At 43.9% G+C, this 21,511-nt stretch overlaps 2 protein-coding genes across 2 annotated transcripts in view; both read left to right on the top strand.

Annotated features, from left to right (window-relative positions):
* LOC116974712 overlaps positions 1–10,871 on the top strand; it is a 35,038-nt gene extending 24,167 nt beyond the window's left edge. The window contains exons 5-6 of the mRNA XM_033023433.1: positions 477–577; positions 10,661–10,871. Coding sequence (XP_032879324.1) covers positions 477–577; positions 10,661–10,871 — 312 coding nt within the window. The remainder of the gene's footprint in view (positions 1–476; positions 578–10,660) is intronic.
* Positions 10,872–11,940: 1,069 nt separating this feature from the next.
* The window catches only part of rnf17 (ring finger protein 17), a 67,175-nt gene continuing 57,604 nt past the window's right edge, over positions 11,941–21,511 (top strand). The window contains exons 1-6 of the mRNA XM_033023434.1: positions 11,941–12,071; positions 14,587–14,658; positions 16,988–17,280; positions 17,958–18,065; positions 18,157–18,318; positions 20,937–21,123. Coding sequence (XP_032879325.1) covers positions 12,046–12,071; positions 14,587–14,658; positions 16,988–17,280; positions 17,958–18,065; positions 18,157–18,318; positions 20,937–21,123 — 848 coding nt within the window. The 5' untranslated portion in view covers positions 11,941–12,045. The remainder of the gene's footprint in view (positions 12,072–14,586; positions 14,659–16,987; positions 17,281–17,957; positions 18,066–18,156; positions 18,319–20,936; positions 21,124–21,511) is intronic.

Consider the following 21,511-nt stretch of genomic DNA (forward strand, 5'->3'; position numbering starts at 1 on the left):
TTTTAGACTCTAGACAAAGAAAGGCATAGAAAGCTTATGAGCAAGTGCTGGCAAATAAAATTGGTGTAGATGGGTACTTAATTGTTGGCATGGACATGATAGGCTGGTGCATTTTTCTGTGCTGTGAGACTCTTGACTAAATGGCCCCTCAGATTCCACCATGGTCTCAATATTTTCCATCCATTCAATCTTCTCTGCGTTATGCCCAAGCTTGTCCATTACTAGATGACAGAAGATCTCTGCTAAATACATTTAAAACTTCCACTTGGTTAGTAATTAAGTGAATATAACAATAATATTGGCAGTATGATCTTGTCTTGAATTGCATGCAATTGTGATGTTGCAGCATAAATGATAAAATCTCATAAAATCTTTCGACACCAGGTTAAATTTGTACATAGTCTGAATTTTTGCTTCATTCTGCGACTCATCAATTGACTTATTTTATATTGAAATAATTATTTTGTTTTACACAGAGGGTGGAAGGAATTGGCTTTTCAATTGAAAAAGAACGTAATGGAATTAGAAATGAAATGCATAAAGAATTTGAAAAAATTAACCAGTCTGTGAAGAACAGGTAATATCCATGCAATAACTGCATCTGTTTCTTGAAATTCATTAAAATTAATAGCTTTAATTACTATTGTAGCTTTAACTACTTGATTATTTTTTCTTGATGCTCTATGTATTTAATTTTAAACTTTAGAGATTACAGTTACAAATTATACCTTGTCATAAAAAATGCAAGAGTATGGCTAGGGATTACCTACTTGAGGTAATAGATCAACTCAAGGCCAGAACTCTTATTTTACATAGAAACATAGAAAATAGGTGCAGGAGTAGGCCATTCGGCCCTTCGAGCCTGCACCGCCATTCAATATGATCATGGCTGATCATCCAACTCGGTATCCTGTACCTGCCTTCTCTCCCTACCCCCTGATCCCTTTAGCCACAATGCCACATCTAACTCCCTCTTAAATATAGCCAATGAACTTGCCTCAACTACCTTCCACAGAGAATTCCACAGATTCACCACTCTGTGTGAAAAATGTTTTTCTCATCTCGGTCCTAAAAGACTTCCCCCTTTTCCTTAAAATGTGACCCCCTTGTTCTGGACTTCCCCAACATCGGGAACAATCTTCCTGCTAGAGCCTGCCCAACCCCTTAAGAATTTTGTAAGTTTCTATAAGATCCCCCCTCAATCTTCTAAATTCTAGCGAGTACAAGCCGAGTCTATCCAGTCTTTCTTCATATGAAAGTCCTGACATCCCAGGAATCAGTCTGGTGAACCTTCTCTGTACTGCCTCTATGACAAGAATGTCTTTCCTCAGATTAGGGGACCAAAACTGTACGCAATACTCCAGGTGTGGTCTCACCAAGACCCTGTACAACTGCAGTGGAACCTCCCTGCTCCTATACTCAAATCCTTTTGCTATGAATGCTAACATACCATTCGCTTTCTTCACTGCCTGCTGCAGCTGTATGCCTACTTTCAATGACTGGTGTACCATGACACCCTGGTCTCGTTGCATCTCACCTTTTCCTAATCGGCCACCATTCAGATAATAGTCTACTTTCCTGTTTTTGCCACCAAAGTGGATAACCTCACATTTATCCACATTATACTGCATCTGCCATGCATTTGCCCACTCACCCAACCTATCCATGTGTATTTAACTTTTTTATATGGCACATTGTCAAATTACTTTGGGAAATCCAAAACACGATGTCTGATCATTTCACTTTATCCACCCTGTTAGTGACTATAAAACCCAATGTAAAAGTTAGATCCTATTTTTAGATTGTTCAAAAAAGTTTAAAAAGTGACGATCATCTAATTGTATGTCCTTCAAGCAGTCCAAAATGTATCACTTTCTCTCTCCTTCATAATACAGTAACACCCGATATGCCGGTATTTTCTGATGTTTGCTCTAAACCTTTCTGTCACATTCTGACTGTAGTTTTATGTCACTACCTTGCACTACCACCTATACTTTATCCTCAACTTTATAAATTTCCTCTCTGAACTCTTTCCATACACCCTATATATTTAAAGTGCCATCTTATGAGTGGCGTAGATAGGTTAGATAGTCTTTTTCCCCAGGTAGAAATCTCAAATACTAATGTTAAAGTAAGAGGAGAAAACTTTAAGGGGGCTCTCTGAGGTTTTTTTTACGCATAGTTGCTGCTGTATTATGAAGTTGGCTGCCTGGAACGCACTGCCAGGGGAAGAAGTGGAAACAGATGTGGTAGAATAATTTAAGATACATTTAGATAGACACAGGAAAAGGCAGGGAATGGAGGGATATAGACTGTGTGTAGGCAGATATGCAATTTATATTGGGATCATGAACGCCTCAGACATCGTCGGCTGAAGAATCTGTCCCTGTACTGTTTTTTATTAGTTTAGAGATACAGCGCAGAAACAGGCCCTTCGGTCCACCGAGCCCGCGCCGACCAGCGATAATGGCACATTAACACTAGGGACAATTTACAATTATACCAAGCCAATTAGCCTACAAACCTCTACAACTTTGGAGTGTGGGAGGTAACTGGAGATCCCGGAGAAAACCCACGCGGGTCTTGGGGAGAACGTACAAACTCCATACAGACAAGCACCCGTTGTCAGGATCGAACCCGGTTCTCTGATGCAGTAAGGCAGCAACTCTACCACTGCTCCACCCTGTCACCATTCTGTATTCTATAAATCTCCAATAACCAGGCTGCTTATAATGTGATCCCTGACTCATTTAGCAGAAATCTTTCCACTTGAGTTAGAACTTTTTGATTCAAATCCCACTCCAGGGATATGAATACATCATCTCTGCTTATATAAGCGTTGCAGTATGGAGGAAATACTTAATTGCCAATAGCCTTACCTGTTGACTGAATCAGTAAACTCCGGTTCCCTCTGACTTTTCTGTTGAATGTGCAAGATTCTTTGCTGGTTCAGACCAGAGCAGGAGTGTTTGTTAGTATTCTGTTACACATAAAGCTTCCCACTATAAAAAAGATAACTGGGTGTTAGCTCATTGATAGTTTTGGGTGTTTCTCCCTCTACTCTCTCAATATATGACTTTACAGCCAGACATTGCTCCAACCCTGTCTTCAAATTTGGACCAATACCATTATATTTGGAGGAATAACGGGTAATGAAGAGTCAGAGAGCAGAAGAGTGGGTGATCTGATAGGATGGTGCCAGAACAACAATCTTGTTATCAAAGTTAGTATAACCAAGGAGCTATTTGTTGACTTCAGGAAGAAACACCTGAGATTCCATGAACCTGTCACCATTGATGGGAAGACTGAAGAGAGTCAACAGCTTCAGGTTTCTGAGAGAGCATATCTCTGAAGATCTGTCCTGTGCCCAGCATATTGATGCAATCCCAAAGAAAACTTAACAATACCCATATCTCCATAGAAAGTAGTGATCATAGTGACTGGTTGCCTCATGGTGTGGATCGTAACACAAATGCCCAGGAAAGGAGGAAATTTGTGGACATTACCTCCTCATCATCAAAAGGACCTACAGGAAGTGCTGTCTCAAAAAGGCAGCTAATATCATCAGACCTGCACTGCGCTCAACACGCTACTACCATTGGGAAGAAGGTACTGGAGCCTGAGAACTGTGACCTCCAGGTTCAAGAATAACTACTTCCCTGCAACCATCAGGCTCTTCAACCATACTGCACAGCCCTAACCACAACCCTTCCTCAACAACAATCTAATTAGGTCCTTATTTTAGTTCCACTATGTACTTGTGTTTATGTACTATAATTGAAGGAGCCATTATAGTATAAAAGATAGTATAATATCAGCAACCACAACAAAATTAAGCTTAAGTCAGTATTATTATCATGTCTGATATTTTTTGTTTTTGTTTTTATCTGCCTGTACTTTTGTAGGTGGGATTTGATACATAGTAGGGGTGTGGTCTTTTGTTAGAGGAGTCTGGTGCAGACTCAGATTAAAAGTTTCATTTTGGTGTTGGATAATGCGGAGAAACGGTTTTCTCACGACATTTACATGTTACGAGACAACATACATTTATAAGAAGAAGCTTTTATGATTTATATGATGTGAATGGAACAGTGATTTAGAATGGAAAGTTATGAGTTATTTCTTTGTTTTGTATTACTTCAATAAAAAAGCAATTAATCAAGAAGATCCCTGGGCGCTGGCTGCCTGTCCGGTCCAGCAGCAAGGTCTTGAATCGCTGGTTAAGGTCGCTTTAGACGGTCGGCAAAATGGCCGCAGTGGCCAACTGAAACAAGCGACCGCCCGACTACAAAAATGGCCACCGCGGCCGATCAGATGCCGACCTTCCAGGACCGCCATCCACAGCGCCACCTTACGGCCGGATGCCGTCCCTGCAGACTGACCTCCAGCAACAGCACCACCCTCAGATTGACTGCCGTCACTGCAGCCTGACCGCCGTTCACAGCGCCATCTTCCGGCCAGATGCCGTCCCTGCAGCCGGACCACCGGCAACAGCGCCACATTCAGGTCGGAGACTGTCACTGCAACCTCTGGTTTTCCAGCACAGCTTCCCATCCTGCGCCATGGACACTGGACAATTTGAACTTACCTACCACATTGCACGTGATTGCTCACTAGTTTGTGTTGTTTCTTTTCACTTTGTTTACACTGTTTCACCACGCAGGGTTTAGCAATCAGTTTATTTATTTTTATTTAGTTTGTTCTTCGTTGTTTGCATTGTTGCCGACGTCTCCCAGCCGTTGCTAGGGGTCGTATTTCTCAGGACTCGATCCCCTAGCTGGTCGAGGAGATGGGACTGTGTCTCTTCCGTCCGGCGGCTTTTGCATCGGTCTCCTTGCAACCCATGGCCTATATCCCGGGATGGCCCACAGCCGGAGAGTCAACTGCGCCCGCGGGCCCCACCGTCCCAACCCACGCCCGGGGTGCCCCCGACCCACATGCAGGAGCCGCCCTCGACCATTCTATTCCTTCCTATGGTTCTGGAGGGGGGGGGGTCCTGTGGCATCAGTTCATACACAGACCACTTATGGTCAAACCCTCGTCAGTAGCTACGAAGGCTGGCACGTGACGTCATGGGCTAGGGGGAGTGTCCTGCTACATAAGCTTATCTCACCTTAAGATCTACCCATGGTAGCTGAGCTCGAGACAACACCCTCGCTCAGCTACAACAGCAATGACAATTATGTTAGTGGACCAAACTTACATGTACCACCTGAATAAAACTACTGTTTGAACCTGCCTAACGTCTGGCCTTTTCCTGACCACGTTTGGTGCCGCTACAAATCGCTCATTAAAGATGATAGACGGACATTGTTGCCTAGACTTACCTTTCAAACAAGAAAGTGTTAAAATGCCGAATAATCGTGGCATTGCAGAGCATCGAACCCTGAATCTGAAATGCATATTTGGGAAGAAAACGAAATTTCATGATGAATATACATCTTTCATAAAGAACATGATTGACAATGATTATGCCGAAATGGTACCAACAGACCAGCTGAATCAAAGTGACGGAGAGCTTTGGTATACTCCGCACCATGGGGTGCATCACTCGAAGGAAGGGACCTTGAGGGTGGTCTTTGACTGTGCTGCAGTCTTCAAAGGAAGATCACTTAACTGTCAACCACTACAGGGTCTGGACCTTACTAACTCACTCATTGGAAATTCAGACAAGAACCAGTTGCTTTGATGGCTGATATTAAGGCAATGTTTCATCGTCAAACTTTCAGAAAAACATATTGGCTACTTGCGATTCCTATGGTGGCCTGATGGTGATGCACAACAAGATCTCATTGAATACCGGATGAAGGTACATCTCTTTGGAGCGGTGTCATTCACCAAGTTGTGCAAACTTTGCATTAAGGAAGACCACCGAGGACAATAAAGCTCACTTTCCAGAAGAAGTGACAAACACAGTAAAGAACAACTTCTATGTGGATGATTGTTTAAACAACACCACAGTCACATCTGTGGAGTCTTTTAAGTTCCTGGGAACCATCATCTCCAAGGACCTTAAATGGGGGGCCACCAACGACTCCACAGTCAAAAAGGCACCACAGAAGATGTACTTCCTGCGGCAGCTGAGGAAGCACAATCTGCCACAGGCAATGATGGTCAAATTCTCTATGGCCATCGTAGAGTCTGTCCTCACCTTCTCCATCACGATCTGGTTTGGCTCAGCCACCAAGCACGACACCCGGAGGCTGCGGCGAATCGTCCACTCAGCTGAGATGGTTATAGGCTGCAACCTTCCCTCCATTCACGAACTGTACACTGCAAGGGCCAGGAAGCGAGCGGGTAAGATCATCTCTGACCCCTCTCACCCTGGCCACAAACTCTTTGAATCACTTCCCTCTGGAAGGCGGCTCTGGACTGTCAAAGCTGCCACAGCCAGACATAAAAACAGCTTTTTTCCGTGAGTAGTAGCTCTACTCAATAACCAAAAATCTGTTGCCTCCTTTTGCTCTGGTATTTTATTTAATTCACATGTTTAATCGATAATATTTTATTATTAATGTTTTATGTGTCATTCCTAACTGTCACTGTAGTCATGTTGTCACTTGTGGGCGGAGCACCAAGGCAAATTCCTTGTATGTGAATACTTGGCCAATAAACTTATTTATTCATTCATTAAAATCCATGTCTACGGATGAGGAAACAATTCAAATGGTGAAACATCTGACTTCTCTTTGTAATAAGGGAGGATTCATGCTATCCAAGTGGATCAGCAACAGCCGTGTTGTATTGGAGTGCATTTCACGAGATAACAGAGCCAAGGAGACCAAGGAGTTGGATTTGGACAAAGATAATCTGACCTTGGAAAGGGCACTGGGACTGCACTGGTGTGTTGAAACAATGAGTTCCAGTTCAGAATCTCGATTCAAGAGCGACGTGCTAGAAGGGGTATCCTATCTGTGATTGGTTCTGTTTACGACTCTTTGGGATTTCTCGCACCCTTTACATTGCCAGCCAAATTGATTTTGCAGGATCTTTGTAAGGAAATATTTGGATGGGATGAGAGTATAATGCAAACTTCCTCTCAGCGATGGACAGAATGGTTAGCAGATCTCAACAAGATCTCAGAATTCAAAGTAGACCGGTGCATGAAGCCTACAAAGTTTGGTCGAATCAGATATGCACAGCTGCATCACTGCAAGTGAAAGTGGCTATGGTACATGTTGCATTCTTAAAGCTGAGTCTCACGTAGCGAGTTGACACAAGAGGTAACCCGAGTGAAAGACTCGTGGTTGTGTACGAGATTGCAAGTGGATGATCAAGAGTTTAACCGAGTTCCCACGGGTATGACAAGTTTGCCGTTTACTTGTCATTTCTGCGATGTTCCAAGTTCGTCTCCCGAATTACTCTTGAGCCAATCTTGATTGAAGGTTTGTTTTAATAAGCAACAGTGTTATGTTTTAATAAGCAACAGTGTTAAAGAAGACCTCTCCATCCTGTGGCTTTGTTTTAAGGATAGAATTCAGCGCGGCCGCATCTATTGATGTGACCTACAAAGGGAAAATGCGCACCATCCAGTGCCAGAGCAGTTATACTTATGATTTGTTTGAAACAGAGGTTTGATATGTTTTAATTGAATTTACTGCCATGTCTACACACTGCGGGGAGACGGTAGATTAAATCTTTGAATATGGACGGATGTGCACATCAGATTGTTGTGAGACGGAGCTCAGGGTTCGCCTCCTGAGCTGCTTTGGTGCCCAGGCGTGAGTTGAGGTGGAGAGAGGTTGGGGAGGGGGAGGGGGGGGGCGACATTAATCTGTCTGGGGTGACATGGCTCTTGGGTTAGGCTGGGATCATTCTCTGCGGGATGATCTTAGTGCGGGAGACAAGTGTAGGAGATGTGTACTGACTGTGTGGGCAGACACTTTGGAAGTGATTGCCCACCAGTCTCAAAAGCCGCTGTGTCTCCCTGTCCCTGGGATAGCAGGGGGCGATCAAACAGCACAATACCCCCACGCCAACACGAAGGGCAACGATCCCAAGGCTTTAGCGTCAGGAACAGCGGGCAGGCGACAATCACCTGCCATAACGCGAGAGAGATCATGCACTGTTGTAGGTCTCCTTTGCACGTCGGTGTTTCTGTCTTTCTCCACTCATTGTTGGCCCTATCTGTCACCACCCCCACCTACACCCCTCTGCTTCCCGGCCGTGTGTGTGACCCCTTCCCTCCCCTCTCCAGCTCCCCGCCCATTGCACCGGCGCGGGGGATTTGCACTGTCTTCACGTCAGCGATGCCAGCAGGTCAGTGCCAGTCGCCGGAGACGTCAGGACCAATGGGACACTGACCCACAGGCCCACCAGGCCCACTGCAAGCATGGAGAACCAAGAGACCCACAGCCAACAGCAACTCCAGCCAAGCCCCGCTCCAACTCCAGAGGAACCCGGGTGGCAGATGAGGGGGGCGCAGCTCGGGCTGTGGGTGAACTGCCACTTGTCGCCGTAGCGGCCCATCGGGGAGCGGGTTCCTGTTGGTCCTGACGTCTCCGGCTACCCCCTGGACAGGAGCTGAGACTGGGAACTGTACCGCCCTTGCCCCCTCCCTCTGCAACTGCAAACAACCCCACTCTCCTGCTCACCTAACCCACCCATCTCCCCCCCCCCCCCACCTTTCCCTCCCAACTCCAGTCCCGTCCCGACCCCCTGGGAAACTGAAGGGACCGACGTGAAGACAGTGCAAAGCCCCCGCGCCGGTGCAATGGGCGGGGAGCTGGAGAGGGGAGGGAAGGGGTCACACACATGGCCGGGAAGCAGAGGGGTGTAGGTGTGGTTGGTGACAGATGGGGCCAACAATGAGTGGAGAAAGACAGAAACACCGACGTGCAACAGTGCATGATCTCTCGCGTTATGGCAGGTGATTGTCGCTGGGAAACTGAAGGGAGCGACAATCTGCTGCTGCCTGCCCGCTGAGTTAAAGAGTTCCCACGGTAGACTCACGATACACTAAGATAAACGCACGGGCCACTACGTTCTTACATCGAGTTAAAATGTTTCAATTTTTAACCACAAGAGTAAAATTGACTCGTGGAAAATTTTAAACATGTTTGATTTTTTGCAAGAGTTGACAAGTTTCACGAGTACCTGCCGTTAGTGCCACGAGTCTCTAAGTTGCGTCCACGAGTTCCGTACGTTAATAGTACGTTATTACCACGAGTTTTAACTCGGGGTACCTCTTGTGCCAACTCGCAACGTGAGACTCAGCTATTAATGGGGAAAGGCCAGAGTGGCATCATTGAAGCAAATGATGATTCCCAGAATGCAACTTACTGTCGCAGTCTTAGCTGTTAAAGTTGACATAATGCTGCAAAAGGAACTGCAGCTTCAGCTGGAGAAATCTTATCTTCTGGACTAATAGTACCATAGTGCTTAAATACTTTAACAATGAGAATAAGCGTTTTCTAACATTGGAGCAAACCAAATCTCTTATGTAAGGAGAGCTCCTAATGTATCGCAGTGGAAATATGTTAATACATAGGAAAATCCTGCGGATGAAGCTTCTAGAGGATTCTTAAGCAATAAGAGATGGATCAATGGGCCAGAGTTTCTCTGTAAACCAGACAGAGAATGGCCAAAGCTTGAACTGTGATTTGAAATCTCTGCTAATGATCCGAAAATCAAGCAAAACATCACAGTGAATGTTGTTAAAGATTCATCGAACATAACAAAGGACTTAATTACCCATTTTTCATCTTGGAATAAGTTGATGATTGTGGTAGCTTGGGTTCTTAAAGCTAAAACAAAGTTATTGCTATTTGCTCGAAAAAGAAAAGAGATTGCAGAAAGTCTTTCTGAAGAAGATCCTGAAAAACTAAAAGAAAAGGTTGAAAAGAAGATGCAAGTTTTTAAGGCATTGTAATGTGGACAGGGTTTACGTCTTGATGATCATCTCAAGGCAGAAAACGCGATTATTTCTTTCTGTCAAAGACAAAGATACAAAGAAAAAATATCGACGTTAGAAGCTGGAGTACATGGTGTCAAAAGAGACAGTCAATTATACAAGCTTGATCCGGTATTGAAAGAAGGACTTCTGAGAGTAGGTGGTCGCCTGAATAGACGAGCAATGCCGGAAGAGGCTAAGCATCCTTTATTCTCTCGAAGGTTTTTCATATTTCAGCATTATTGTTACGACATATCCATGAACATATTGGACATGGAGGAAGAAATTATATGCTGTTGAAACTTTGGGTTTTGGGAAGGATACTGGAAATCATGCCGGTCGTTAAATGTTTGGTGCGTACATTACGACTTCAGACTAAGAACAATGTCTTGGTAAGACCAATAACCTAGATATGTCTGCTTCGAAGGTGAAGGTGGAGATGGAAGAATCGCTAAAGAAGTCTGAATGCTAATAATGCTTATTACTTTTTTTTGAGATGAGTTAAGCTTTTATAGCTCCTTTTTTTTAATGTTTATCGATAATTGCCTCATTATATACTCAGAACAATTAGGGGCCAGTATGTAGGAGCCATTAAACTTATGTCAGTATTATTATCATGTCTGATATTTTTAGTTTTTATCTGCCTGTACTTTTGTTGGTGGGATTTGATACGTAGTAGGGATGTGTTCTTTTGTTAGAGGAGTCTGAATAAACAAAATCGTTTGTGACATAACTAATTTAGATTTTTATTGTCTTTCCATTTTATAGGAAGGATATGTTGTTAAAAGAGCTAGAATTCATAGTTCAGCAATACCTTATTGTAACTGGTAAAGTCCAGAAGCTACTTGGGGAGAAAATTAATGCTTTAGACTCTGCCATGCAAGATGAAGTGGAGCCCAAACATGAAAGTCTCTCAACATATTGTAATAAACAGCAGGTACATTTTTATTCTGCCAAAGCATGTTGTGGAAGAAATTAATTTAGAGGGAAATTCAAGGAAAATGAAAAGCGGAGACTTCGCAGGTTTGCTTCAAGAGATTTTATTGCATGATATCATGGAGAGATGGCGCAGTTAACTGCTCACCAGTTCTCTGACTTCACAGCAGAATTAAACAACAGTTATACTGTGCAGTAAACAACTTTTGTTATTTTTTTTTAATACAACTATACGAAAATATGATATATGGGCATACTTTTTATTTATGTTAATCTTATTCAACAACAGATGCTTAATAGGGTGTCTTGAAATTCTATCTCACCTTTTAAGCGGACCGCGCCACCGTCCCCTCTCCGATCCAATCATAAGCCTTCCATTTACTGCAACATTTCTATGCTGCTAGCGGTAGGGGGCGTGGGTGGTCTACAGTAACCTCCCACAGAGGGAAAACAAGCTTCCTTGTCTCTGTCTACTGTTTCATGTTTACATTTACCTTCCACCCTTCATCACATTCCCAGACAAGAGGTAATACGTCTAAATCTTACTTTGCCAATTCCCACAAACCTCTTCTGCACCTAGTCAACGAGAGATGCCAATTACCACATCCGCACACCCTTTCGTTACCTTGTTCAATTCCGATCAAAATTAAGTAAGAAAGTATTTTAATATTTTCTTCCACACATGCAGCTGCATTATTTTGAAACCTTTAACTGATATATTTTATTGAGCATGTATGATAAAACTTAACTTCTATTCTTGATGCTGTTGCATTTGGTTTATATGGATACCTACTAAATGCAGTTTTAATCATTGCCTTGAACACGGAATATACTCTATTCTATTTAAATTTTATTTGTTGCTGGAGTGTTTATGTTTGATTTCTTGAAGAAATGTGTTCTTAAGTAAATGATTTACTTTTCAAAGATTTGGTCTAAAAAGTCAAAAGTAGTTTTGCAGCTTGGGAAAACAAGTGAAAATTCATGGTTATAGGGATTCATTGTGGAACATGCCCTTCATCAATTTGATCTGAGAAAGTTAAATTCAATTATGAGCTGTTATTTAGATTTTATGACTTCATTTGTCATGTCCAAAATACCACAACATTTATTTGTGTAAGTACTAATTGACCTGTGGATTTCTAGCATTTTGTTCTTGTTTTTAACTTCAGATTATTGAAAATTTGAAAAACCTAGATCAAGTAAAACATATTGTAGAAATGCTCGAATCTAGAATTGATCTTGGGTAAGTAATTTGCACTTACTTTTTTGATTCGAGGGAAATGTGCAATTTTTCGGAATTAGGTTTTTTTCATCAATTATGTGCAGTTGTCACTGGTGGGATATCAGCATAGTAGTTAGTGAAGAATGGCAATCTAAAGTATAGCAATCTTACAGTTTCCTTGTCTTAGAGGCTTCAGAGCATTCTGCAGACTGTTGTGAACCTCCCTCCATGGTTAGATTTCTTGGTTGACTCTTATGGTTCTGAATACTGAAATTAGATTGTCATCCTGATCCTAGTGGTGCCCTTGCCTCTGGCTTTCCAGATGGACTCCAGAAAGTAAAAATGAATCCCTTCTTCAAATGACATATATTCTTATAGAACCTTTAGAACCTTGGGGAGAGGGGAGGGTGAGGGGGGAGAGGGGGAGGAGGAAAGTGGAGAGATTTGAGAGGGGGAGGGGGAGGAGAGTGTTGGAGTTGGACCCGCACCCCTCTCTCCTCCCTTTCCCCCCTCTCTCCCTCTCTCCTCACCCCTCTCCCTCCTCCCCTCCCACCCCAACCCTCCCCCTCTGGGGTAGGGGGGTGGGGGGAGAGGGAAGAGGAGTGGGGGAGAGAGGGATCGGGGTGGGGGGAGGAGAGAGTGAGGAGAGGGGGAGAATGGGGTAGGGAGGGGGAGGAGGGAAATGGGGTAGGGGGGGAGAGGGGAAAGAGTGGGGAGGGAGATGGGGGGAGAGGAGGGAGAGGGGGGGATAAAAGTAGAAGAGTGGGAGGGAGGGGGAGAGGGGTAGGGGGAGTGGTGGAAGAGGGTCAGAGGGAAGGGGTGAGGGGGTGGGGAGGGAGAGGGGTGGGGTAAGGGGGAGAGAATTGGAAGGGTGGGGGAGGGAGGGGGAGTGGTGGAAGAGACGGGTAGGGGGAAGGGGGCGGGGGGAAAGGTTAGGGGGTGGGATAGAGAGGGAAGGAGGGTGGGGAGAGAGGGGTGGGGGGAGGAGAGGGAGAGAGGGGTGGGAGAGGAGGAGAGAGGTAGGGGAGGGGGGAGAGATTGGGGGAGAGAGGGTTGGTGGAGGGGGGAGAGGGGGAAGGGTGTGGAGGGAGGGGGAGAGTGGTAGGGGAGGGGGAGAGGTAGGGGAGAGAGGGGGAAGAGTGATAAGGGAGGGGGGAGGGTAAGAGGGGCAGGGGGAGTGGTGGAAGAGGTGAGGTGGGGGGAGCAGGTGGGGGGAGAGAGGGTTGGGGAGTAGAGGGGTGGGGGGGAGGAGAGAGGGATGGGGAAGGGGAGAGAGGAGGGGGGATTGGGGGGAGGCGAGGAGGGAGTTGGGGATGGGGGAGGAGGGAGTTGGGGGTGGGGGGAGAGGGAATGGGGTGGGGGATGGATGGGGTGGGAGGGGGAGGGGTGAGGACAGGGAGATGGAGAGGGGTGGGGATGGGGAGAGAGGTGTGGGGGAGGGGGGGTGGATGGGGAGGGAGGGAGATGGGGTAGGGGAGGGAGGGGGAAGAGTGTGGAGGGAGGGGGAGAGGGGTGGGGGGGAGAGAAGTGGAAGAGTGGGGAGGGAGGGGGAGGAGTGGTGGAAGAGGGACAGAGGGGTAGGGGGAAGAGAGGGATGTGGGTGAGAGGGGGAGGAGAGGGGTGGGGGAGGGGGAGAGAGGTGTGGGGGAGGGATGGGGAGTAGATGGGGTGAGGGAGGGGGAAGAGTGTTGAGGGAGGGGTGGGGGGAGAGAGGGGAAAGAGTGGAGAGGGGGAGGGGTAGGGGCAGTCCATCTGTTCCCCACTCCCTATCACCCCCAATCCTCTCTTCCCACACATGTGATCACGCGCTTCGACACAGGCGGAGGGGGTGGAGGGGGTGGGGGCTGGTGCAAAGACATATGTAAATGAGATCCATTATGATTGCACATCTGTGAGGGATGGCATTGTGACATCACACGATGGAACGTTCACCAACATTCTATTGGTGAGAGCTGTTTTTTTTTTAACATTTTGAAATTTTGGGGAGGTGTGGGGGGTAGGATTTTATTTTTAAAATGTGTACTTAAACACAACGAAATTTAATGAGGAGTGGAACTGAGAATGTAAATGAAATCTCTACCGAAATGGAAAAAATGATGAAATTTGAGCATGTGGTTTTGGCCGAGCATGGAATCAAAGGCCAAAAACTAAATCTGACATACACCCGGCCAGCCACACACACACACTGCCACAGAGTTTTAATATATAGATAGATAAACCTAATATAAAAAATGGTGAGACTAATTGCATGTTAGATTTAAAACACTAACTTAACTCAATAGATTGTTGTTCAACTTGACTAATTTCATGACTAGCAAGAGGAAAGGTGATATTGGTTTTCCTGTTAATGCTCTACATGTATGCACACATGCATGTGTACTTTTATGGCAGAGGTTACTACTCAAATGTTGAATTGTGTCCAAATACTTGTCTGAGGTTGCTCCTCAGGAGAGGGAAAGCTAATAGGAGGCAATGGCTGGGCAGCAGGCAAAATAATTGTTTTAGATCTCTCTTAATTTTTCTATTCTTGTTTCAGGTTTCAAATCCAACCAGGCCCTTTAATAAAGGCCCTTGAAAACTTAGGAAAAATTGAATTGGGAACAAAAATGTAAGATGTTGTTCACTGATTTGTGTATGTATTTGTATATTTCTTATTGTAAGGCATGATCCTAAAGTTAATGTAGCCCATTTGGAATTATCCATTGCAACATAGTAAGTGATGTACAATTTCTCATTATTGATACTGTTCCCCTTTCCATGACGTGTGTTGGGTTCCAAAAGAATTTCTTCTCAGCACCTTTTTGTAGATTGCGGCCAGTGAGTCAAGGCAAAGCAGCAAGAGTTGTGATGACGGCTTTCAGGGGTTTTAGTGCAGGGTAAAATATGCACTATGTGTTTTGCTCAATTATTGATGTTTGTGGATTTCAGAAGGAAAAAGATTAGAGCTTTAGAGGGCAGCACAGTGGTGCAGCAGTAAAGTTGCTGCATTACAGTGCTAAAGACCTGGGTTCGATCCTGATTACGAGTGCTTGACCACAGATTTTATATGTTCTTCCTGTGACCGCATGGGTTTTCTCTGGGTGCTCCAGTTTCCTCCCACACTCCAAAGATGCTCAGGTTTGCAGGTTAATTGGCTTTGGTAAAAAATTGTAAATTGTTCCTAGTGTACAGGATAGTGTTAGTGTATGGAGTGATTGCTGGTCAGCGCGGACTCTCTGGGCCGAAAGGCCTGTTTCTATGCGGTATGTATGTCTAAAGTAAAGTCTGAAGTCTTTGGGGAAAATAAACGTTTCAGTGGTTGGAGAGGGGGGAAATTGGACAGTTGGAGCTTAGCTGGCTAGACTGAGTTAAGATTGCATGAATATTATTAAATGGCAGTTCAGTGAATAGAATATGGGATTTATAATTACATTGCAGGTTGATTTTGTTTGGTTTGATTTAACCTGAAGGGACGAATAAGAGGCAAAACTGGTAGGAAGAACAATTTAGAAATACCATTGTACTAGACCACAATATTCAAATGCTACTAAAAGAATTTAGCACATTATTAAGATACCTGTTCTTTAAATGAGACACTTTTATGATGCTACGGTAGAGCAGGGTATTTCTAGTTACCTCGAGTAACTTTGCCAGAAACAGTTTAACCAGCATTTTATCTCATTTACCATTATGGAAAGTTAACTTGCTATGTTTGTTTGTATTGGTTTATGATTGTCATGTGCTTTGTTTTATGTGCTATCAAGACACATTATCCCATACATAAGTACATCAGATAGTACAAAAGACAAAATAAAAAGAATGCAAATATAGTGTTACAGCTCGAAAGAAAATGTGTATAATTTTTTTTTAAAAGTGCTAGGGTCGCAATGCAGTGGATTGGATGATTGAGAATTCTTCCTTGGCATATGAGAGGTCCGTTCAAGAGTCTGAAATCTGCAGGGAAGAAGCTGTTCTTGATTCTGGTGGTACGGGCATTCCTATTGATGAAGAATGCACGCCTCACTGGGGTGCAGTAAAGATTTACTCTAAGAATTATTAAGATGAGAAGGCTTTCATGGGGAGACGGGACTTTTGGCCCAACTCAGCCATTCCGACCACGATGCCCAATCTAAGCTAGTGCCATTCACCCATGTTTGACTCGTATCCATTTAAATTTCTTTATTATTATACACAGTGAATGGTAGGGCTCTGGGGAGTGTTGGACAGCAGAGGGATCTAGGAGTCCAGGTGCATGGTTCCTTGAAGGTGGATTTGCAGATAGATAGGGTGGTTAAAAAGGCTTTTGGCACATTGGCCTTCATCAGTCAGAGCATTGAGTATAGAAGTTGGGAGGTCATGTTGCGATTGTATAAGACATTGGTGAGGCCACATTTAGAGTATTGTGTTCAGTTCTGGGCACCATGTTATAGGAAAGATGTGATCAAGCTGGAAAGGGTACAGAGATGATTTACGAGGATGTTGCCAGGATTAGAGGGTCAGAGCAATAGGGAGAGATTGAGTAGGCTGGGACTCTATCCTTTGGAGCGCAGGACGATGAGGGGTTATCTTATAGAGGTGTAAAAAGTCACGAAAGGAATAGATCGGGGTGAATCGAGGACATGGGTTTAAGGTGAAGGGAAAAAGATTTAATAGGAATCTGAGAGATAACGTTTTCAGACAAAGGATGGTGGGCGTATGGAACATGCTGACAGAGGAGGTAGTTGAGGCAGGGACTAGCCCAACGTTTAAAAAAACAGTTAAACAGGTACATTGATAGGACAAGTTTGGAGGGATATGGGCCAAACGTTGGCAGGTGGGACTAGTGTAGCTGGGACATGTTGGCTGGTATGGGCAAGTTCGGCCAAAGGGCTTGTTTCCATGCTGTATCACTATGACTATTGTACCTGCTTCAAATACTTCCATTGTCAACTTAATAATATTTGATTCTTTGCATACAGGTTTCTCGCTTCACAGACAGAAAATACATTGTTTAATGATTTTTTTGAAAAAAATATAAAGCAAAACTGTCCACTTAGAGAAGGATGGGATCTTGCTAGTTACAAAAATGAATCTTCCGAAATAAAGTTGGATTCTGTAATGGACTATAACGTGAATGAATCAGCAATAATGGTTTCGCAGCTGGGAAATGGCCCAACATTTGATGAAATGTCTTCATTACACAATCAAAACAAATTATGCCTTGTAAGAGATACGGATATTGTTGAAGAAATACTTGAAGATAACAAGTCGAGTACGTATTATTGCTAGAAATAAAGAACTGCAGATGCTGGACACAATGTGCTGGAGTAACTCAGCGGGTCAGACATGAAGTCTTCACCTCTCCCCCCCCCCACCACTTTCAGTCTGAAAAGGGGCCATGACCCAAAACATCACCCATACTTTCCAGATATGCTGCCTGATCTGCTGAGTTACCCCAGCACTTTCTATCTAGTGTATTAATTCTGTTTATTTTTGGAACCGTCTTTTATGAATATTAGCAGTTCTCTTTTGCTGGACTTTGAGCAAAATATGGAGACATTGGACCTGAAGATAACACTTACTCTTTGGTTGCCTTCACTGGATTGGGTGAAATACCTAGTTACTGTCCATTAATTTAGGGGAAAATGGGGTCCACTTGCAGCTCTTGGCAAGACATCATGTTTTGAAAATGATCAATTGGGAATCAGCCTGACTGTGTACAGATTTTTGTACTGTTCATAATCTTAAAATGTCTACATTTATTAAAATCTTGAAGTGTAGAGGAAAAGAACATGCTGTTTGAAATCAAACATAATTACTATGGACTGACATCTTGTGGGATACTCTTTATAAATTAACTTTCATCTATTTTTTAAATATTAAGTTCAAAATGTTTCTATAATCACTCTTGTGATTTGTTTCAGAATGCTTGTATATTCTGTGTTTCAGATGTAATTGGTGATAATGATCGAGAATTTCTTAGACCAGTATTAAAGAGACCAAAGCAAAGTTTTTACAGGAAATGTATTTCAGACTTCAGCTTTTGCTGTAAAGCAGGTAGGAGTTTGGATGTGTACAGTTTATATTCACATCATTCATTTTTTTTATTGGTTTCCTATTCAGTTTTCTTCATTCTATGGCACTTTAGGTTTTCGTGGATTGGTTTCTGTCAGTCATGTGATAAATCCATGCCACTTTTACGTTCAGAAGTCTTCAGACAAAAAGAAGGCTGCTATTTTGGCTACAGAAGCAGGCAAACTCTGCTCTAGTATGGATATGCAAAAATGTCCTGTATCTGTTCTGGAGCTTGGTAAGTGAACTGTTGTTCTTTATAATTCAAAATATCTTTTAATCTTGCAAGATAGGCATTAAACATTCCACTTTGAATATTTATGGAGCCTTTACAGTAGTTGGACGTACTGCTATTGAAGCCTACCAGGAATTGGATTATTGTTCCAAAGCCTGATGCAGGAGCCATTTATGTTTATGCTAGCTACCGTTGGCATATTGTATTATTTTGTCTAGATATATCTTGCAGTATTATTTTGGGTACTTGTGGGCGGTCATTAGATGCACAGAGAGGCGTATATATATATATGGGCATAGTGGACAGGGAGTAGCAGACCAGGCACAGGGGTGGAGGGCATACAGTTCTCACCAGACTGGGGAGAACAGTTAGCAACAACTTGTATGCAGAATAAAGAAAACTGGTACGTTCATCTCTTTGTTTGTACAACTACTTCAATAAAGAACCAAAACTGGAAATAATGACTGGAAAAACTGTTCCATTTGGTCTGCGTAAGATCACTCCTACTTACCTGTGTAGTTAATGGCAAGTTGGACACTGGAAGAGTTGGAAATTAACCGTTACACCTGGAATTAGGTAACCTTTAAAGCAAAGAGGATTCATAGATTTTCTCACAAAGAGACTTCTGCATTGTACTCACCGAAAGCAGTTATTAGCTGACTAGATAGATAGATAGATAGATAGATAGATAGATAGATAGATATGCCTTTATTGTCATTCAGACCGAAGTCTGAACGAAATTGCAGCAGTCATACATATAATACAATAAAAACAACAATAAACACATATTAACATCCACCACAGTGAGTCCACCCAGCATCTCCTCACTGTGATGGAGGCAAAAGTCTTAGGTCTGCAGTCTCTTCCCTCCTCTTCTCCCTCTGCGCTGAGGCGATACCCCCCGGGCGATGTTATAAATCAGTCCCGCGGCTCAAACACCGCGGCCCGGGGTGGTCGAAGCTGCCGCCCACCAGTCCTGCAGACGCAGCCGCTGGCCCGCGGCCGAACCCCGGACTCAGGCCACCACCGCCAGAACACCGTCCCAGCCACCCTCACGTGAGTACCGTGCCATCTTCAGCCTCGGGCTGGGCCGCCCCCGACATGGGCGCCGAACCTCCCCCGGGCCGGGCCGCCCCGACATGGGCGTCGCTTCTTTCCTGGGCCGGGCCGCCCCGACTTGGGCGTCGCTTCTCCCTCTGGCCGGGCTGCCCCGACTTGGGCGTCGCTTCTCCCTCCGGCCGGGCCGCCCCGACTTGGGCGTCGCTTCTCCCTCGGGCCGGGCCGCCCCGACATGGGCGCCGAACCTCCCTCGGGCTGCGAGCGCCGCACCTCCCCGAGCTCGGCCGCTCCGACGGGAGCCTCGTTCCACCCTTGGGCTGGCCGCCCTCACGAGAGCGCCACAACCTCTCACGGGAGCACTGTTCCAGCCCTGAGCCGGACCACCCTCACGGGAGCGAGCTCAGGGCGAGTCCTGACGGGCTCTGCCTCCGGAGCCTCGAGGTCATCAGCTCCATTAGGCCTCAGCGCAGACGGAGGCAGAGAAGGGGAATACGACAAAAAAGGCGCATTCCCCCGCAGGGAGAGACTGCAAACCCCGTTTCAACCCCCCACCCCCCCCAAAACACAACTAAGAACCAAAAACTAGACTAACCAAAACAAAATAAACAACACAAAAAACACAAACAAACGGGACTGCCGGTGAGCCGCTGCAGCCAGGGCCGCGCCGCAGTTGGAAGGCATTTCTTACAGGGTAACAAAATATTGGTTACCAATAACATATTTGCTTTATAAAACCTGGTAGTGTTTTTTTTCCGTAGCAAAAATATAATGCTAGCTAAAGCTATTTAATGAGAATAATTAAATTCATTCCCAATGTAAAAATTAATCATTTAAATTATTTTTTTAAGTTTACTTAGAGAAAACCTGAAATGGGTTTTATGATTGGTTTTCTGTGTTTTTCTAAAAACATTCTGTGAACAATTTGGAGTAAATTAATTTGTATTTAATTTTAATGAAGTGTACAGGATGTGAACAATATGATAGATTTAAACATTTGATTTGTCTCGACAGTAGTAGGTTACCACATTCGGTTTGAAAAATCTAATGATCAAACTCAAACATAATTGTTTTCTCAATTCCATTTCTTAGCAACAAGTTATTGGGTCATTAATAATTACAAGGAAGAAGTTTAGTTCTAATCCATCGTACGGAATTACAATTTGCTCCTGCTTTTGGTCCAGTCATTTTTTGGCATTGGCTCTCAGAAAAGTTCAGGTTTTTGTTATGAAGATACACACAAAATGCTGGAGTAACTCAGCGGGACAGGCAGCATCTCTGGAGAGAAGAAATGGGTGATGTTTTGGGTTGAGACACTTCAGTATGGCCTCGACCCGAAACGTCGCCCATTCCTTCTCTCCAAAGATGCTGCCTGTCCTGCTGAGTTATTTCAGTATTTATGTCTATCTTCGATTTAAACCAGCATCTGCAGTTCTTTCCCACACAACATTTTTTGTTATGTTTTGTTAGGTATTGGTAAATGGCCTCCATTTGAATTTGTTTCCCGATATGTCATTGCTCATCTGTTAGTTTTATTGCCTGTAACATTTCTCTTTCTAATTCAGATGAGAAAATTATTGTTAAAAGCAATATTTTTCATGCATGGTGCAGAGGAACTATCACAGAACTGGTTCCATCAGGAAACAAAGAAGAGAAATGTAACAATTCTACAAGTTATGAAATAACTGACGTTGCAGTAATCCAAGTGTTTTTGTTGGATTTTGGACACTCGGAAATCTTTTCACTTCCAGGGTATTGTTTTTTTAAATATTTTCAGTTGAGTTTTGCTGCATTTTTTCTTATGGAATGCCAGATACCTTCATATCTCTGTGGATGTGTGGCAGTACATCTGAGGGTGCCATCACCTCATTTAAGATCTTGGATCACTGTGTTAGCAACATCAAAGACATGGTTAACAAGCCCATTCAATTTGTACAATGCCTATTACTTGCATGCAACTTGCAGTGAAAGTTACGTTATCAATTAGTTCTGTCACTCTTCAGTACTGAAGGCTCCAAATATAGTTTTAATGTCTTGATTAAAATCTGCTGACTTAGCACAGAGCGAGGATCAATCCTATGATTTTTTTTTTTTTTTTTTTTTTTTTTGCCTGATCATTGTCGTTTTGTAGTTCAGTTAT

Source organism: Amblyraja radiata, chromosome 6 (genome assembly GCF_010909765.2).
Source record: "Amblyraja radiata isolate CabotCenter1 chromosome 6, sAmbRad1.1.pri, whole genome shotgun sequence".
In the NCBI taxonomy this organism is placed as follows: Eukaryota; Metazoa; Chordata; class Chondrichthyes; order Rajiformes; family Rajidae; genus Amblyraja; species Amblyraja radiata.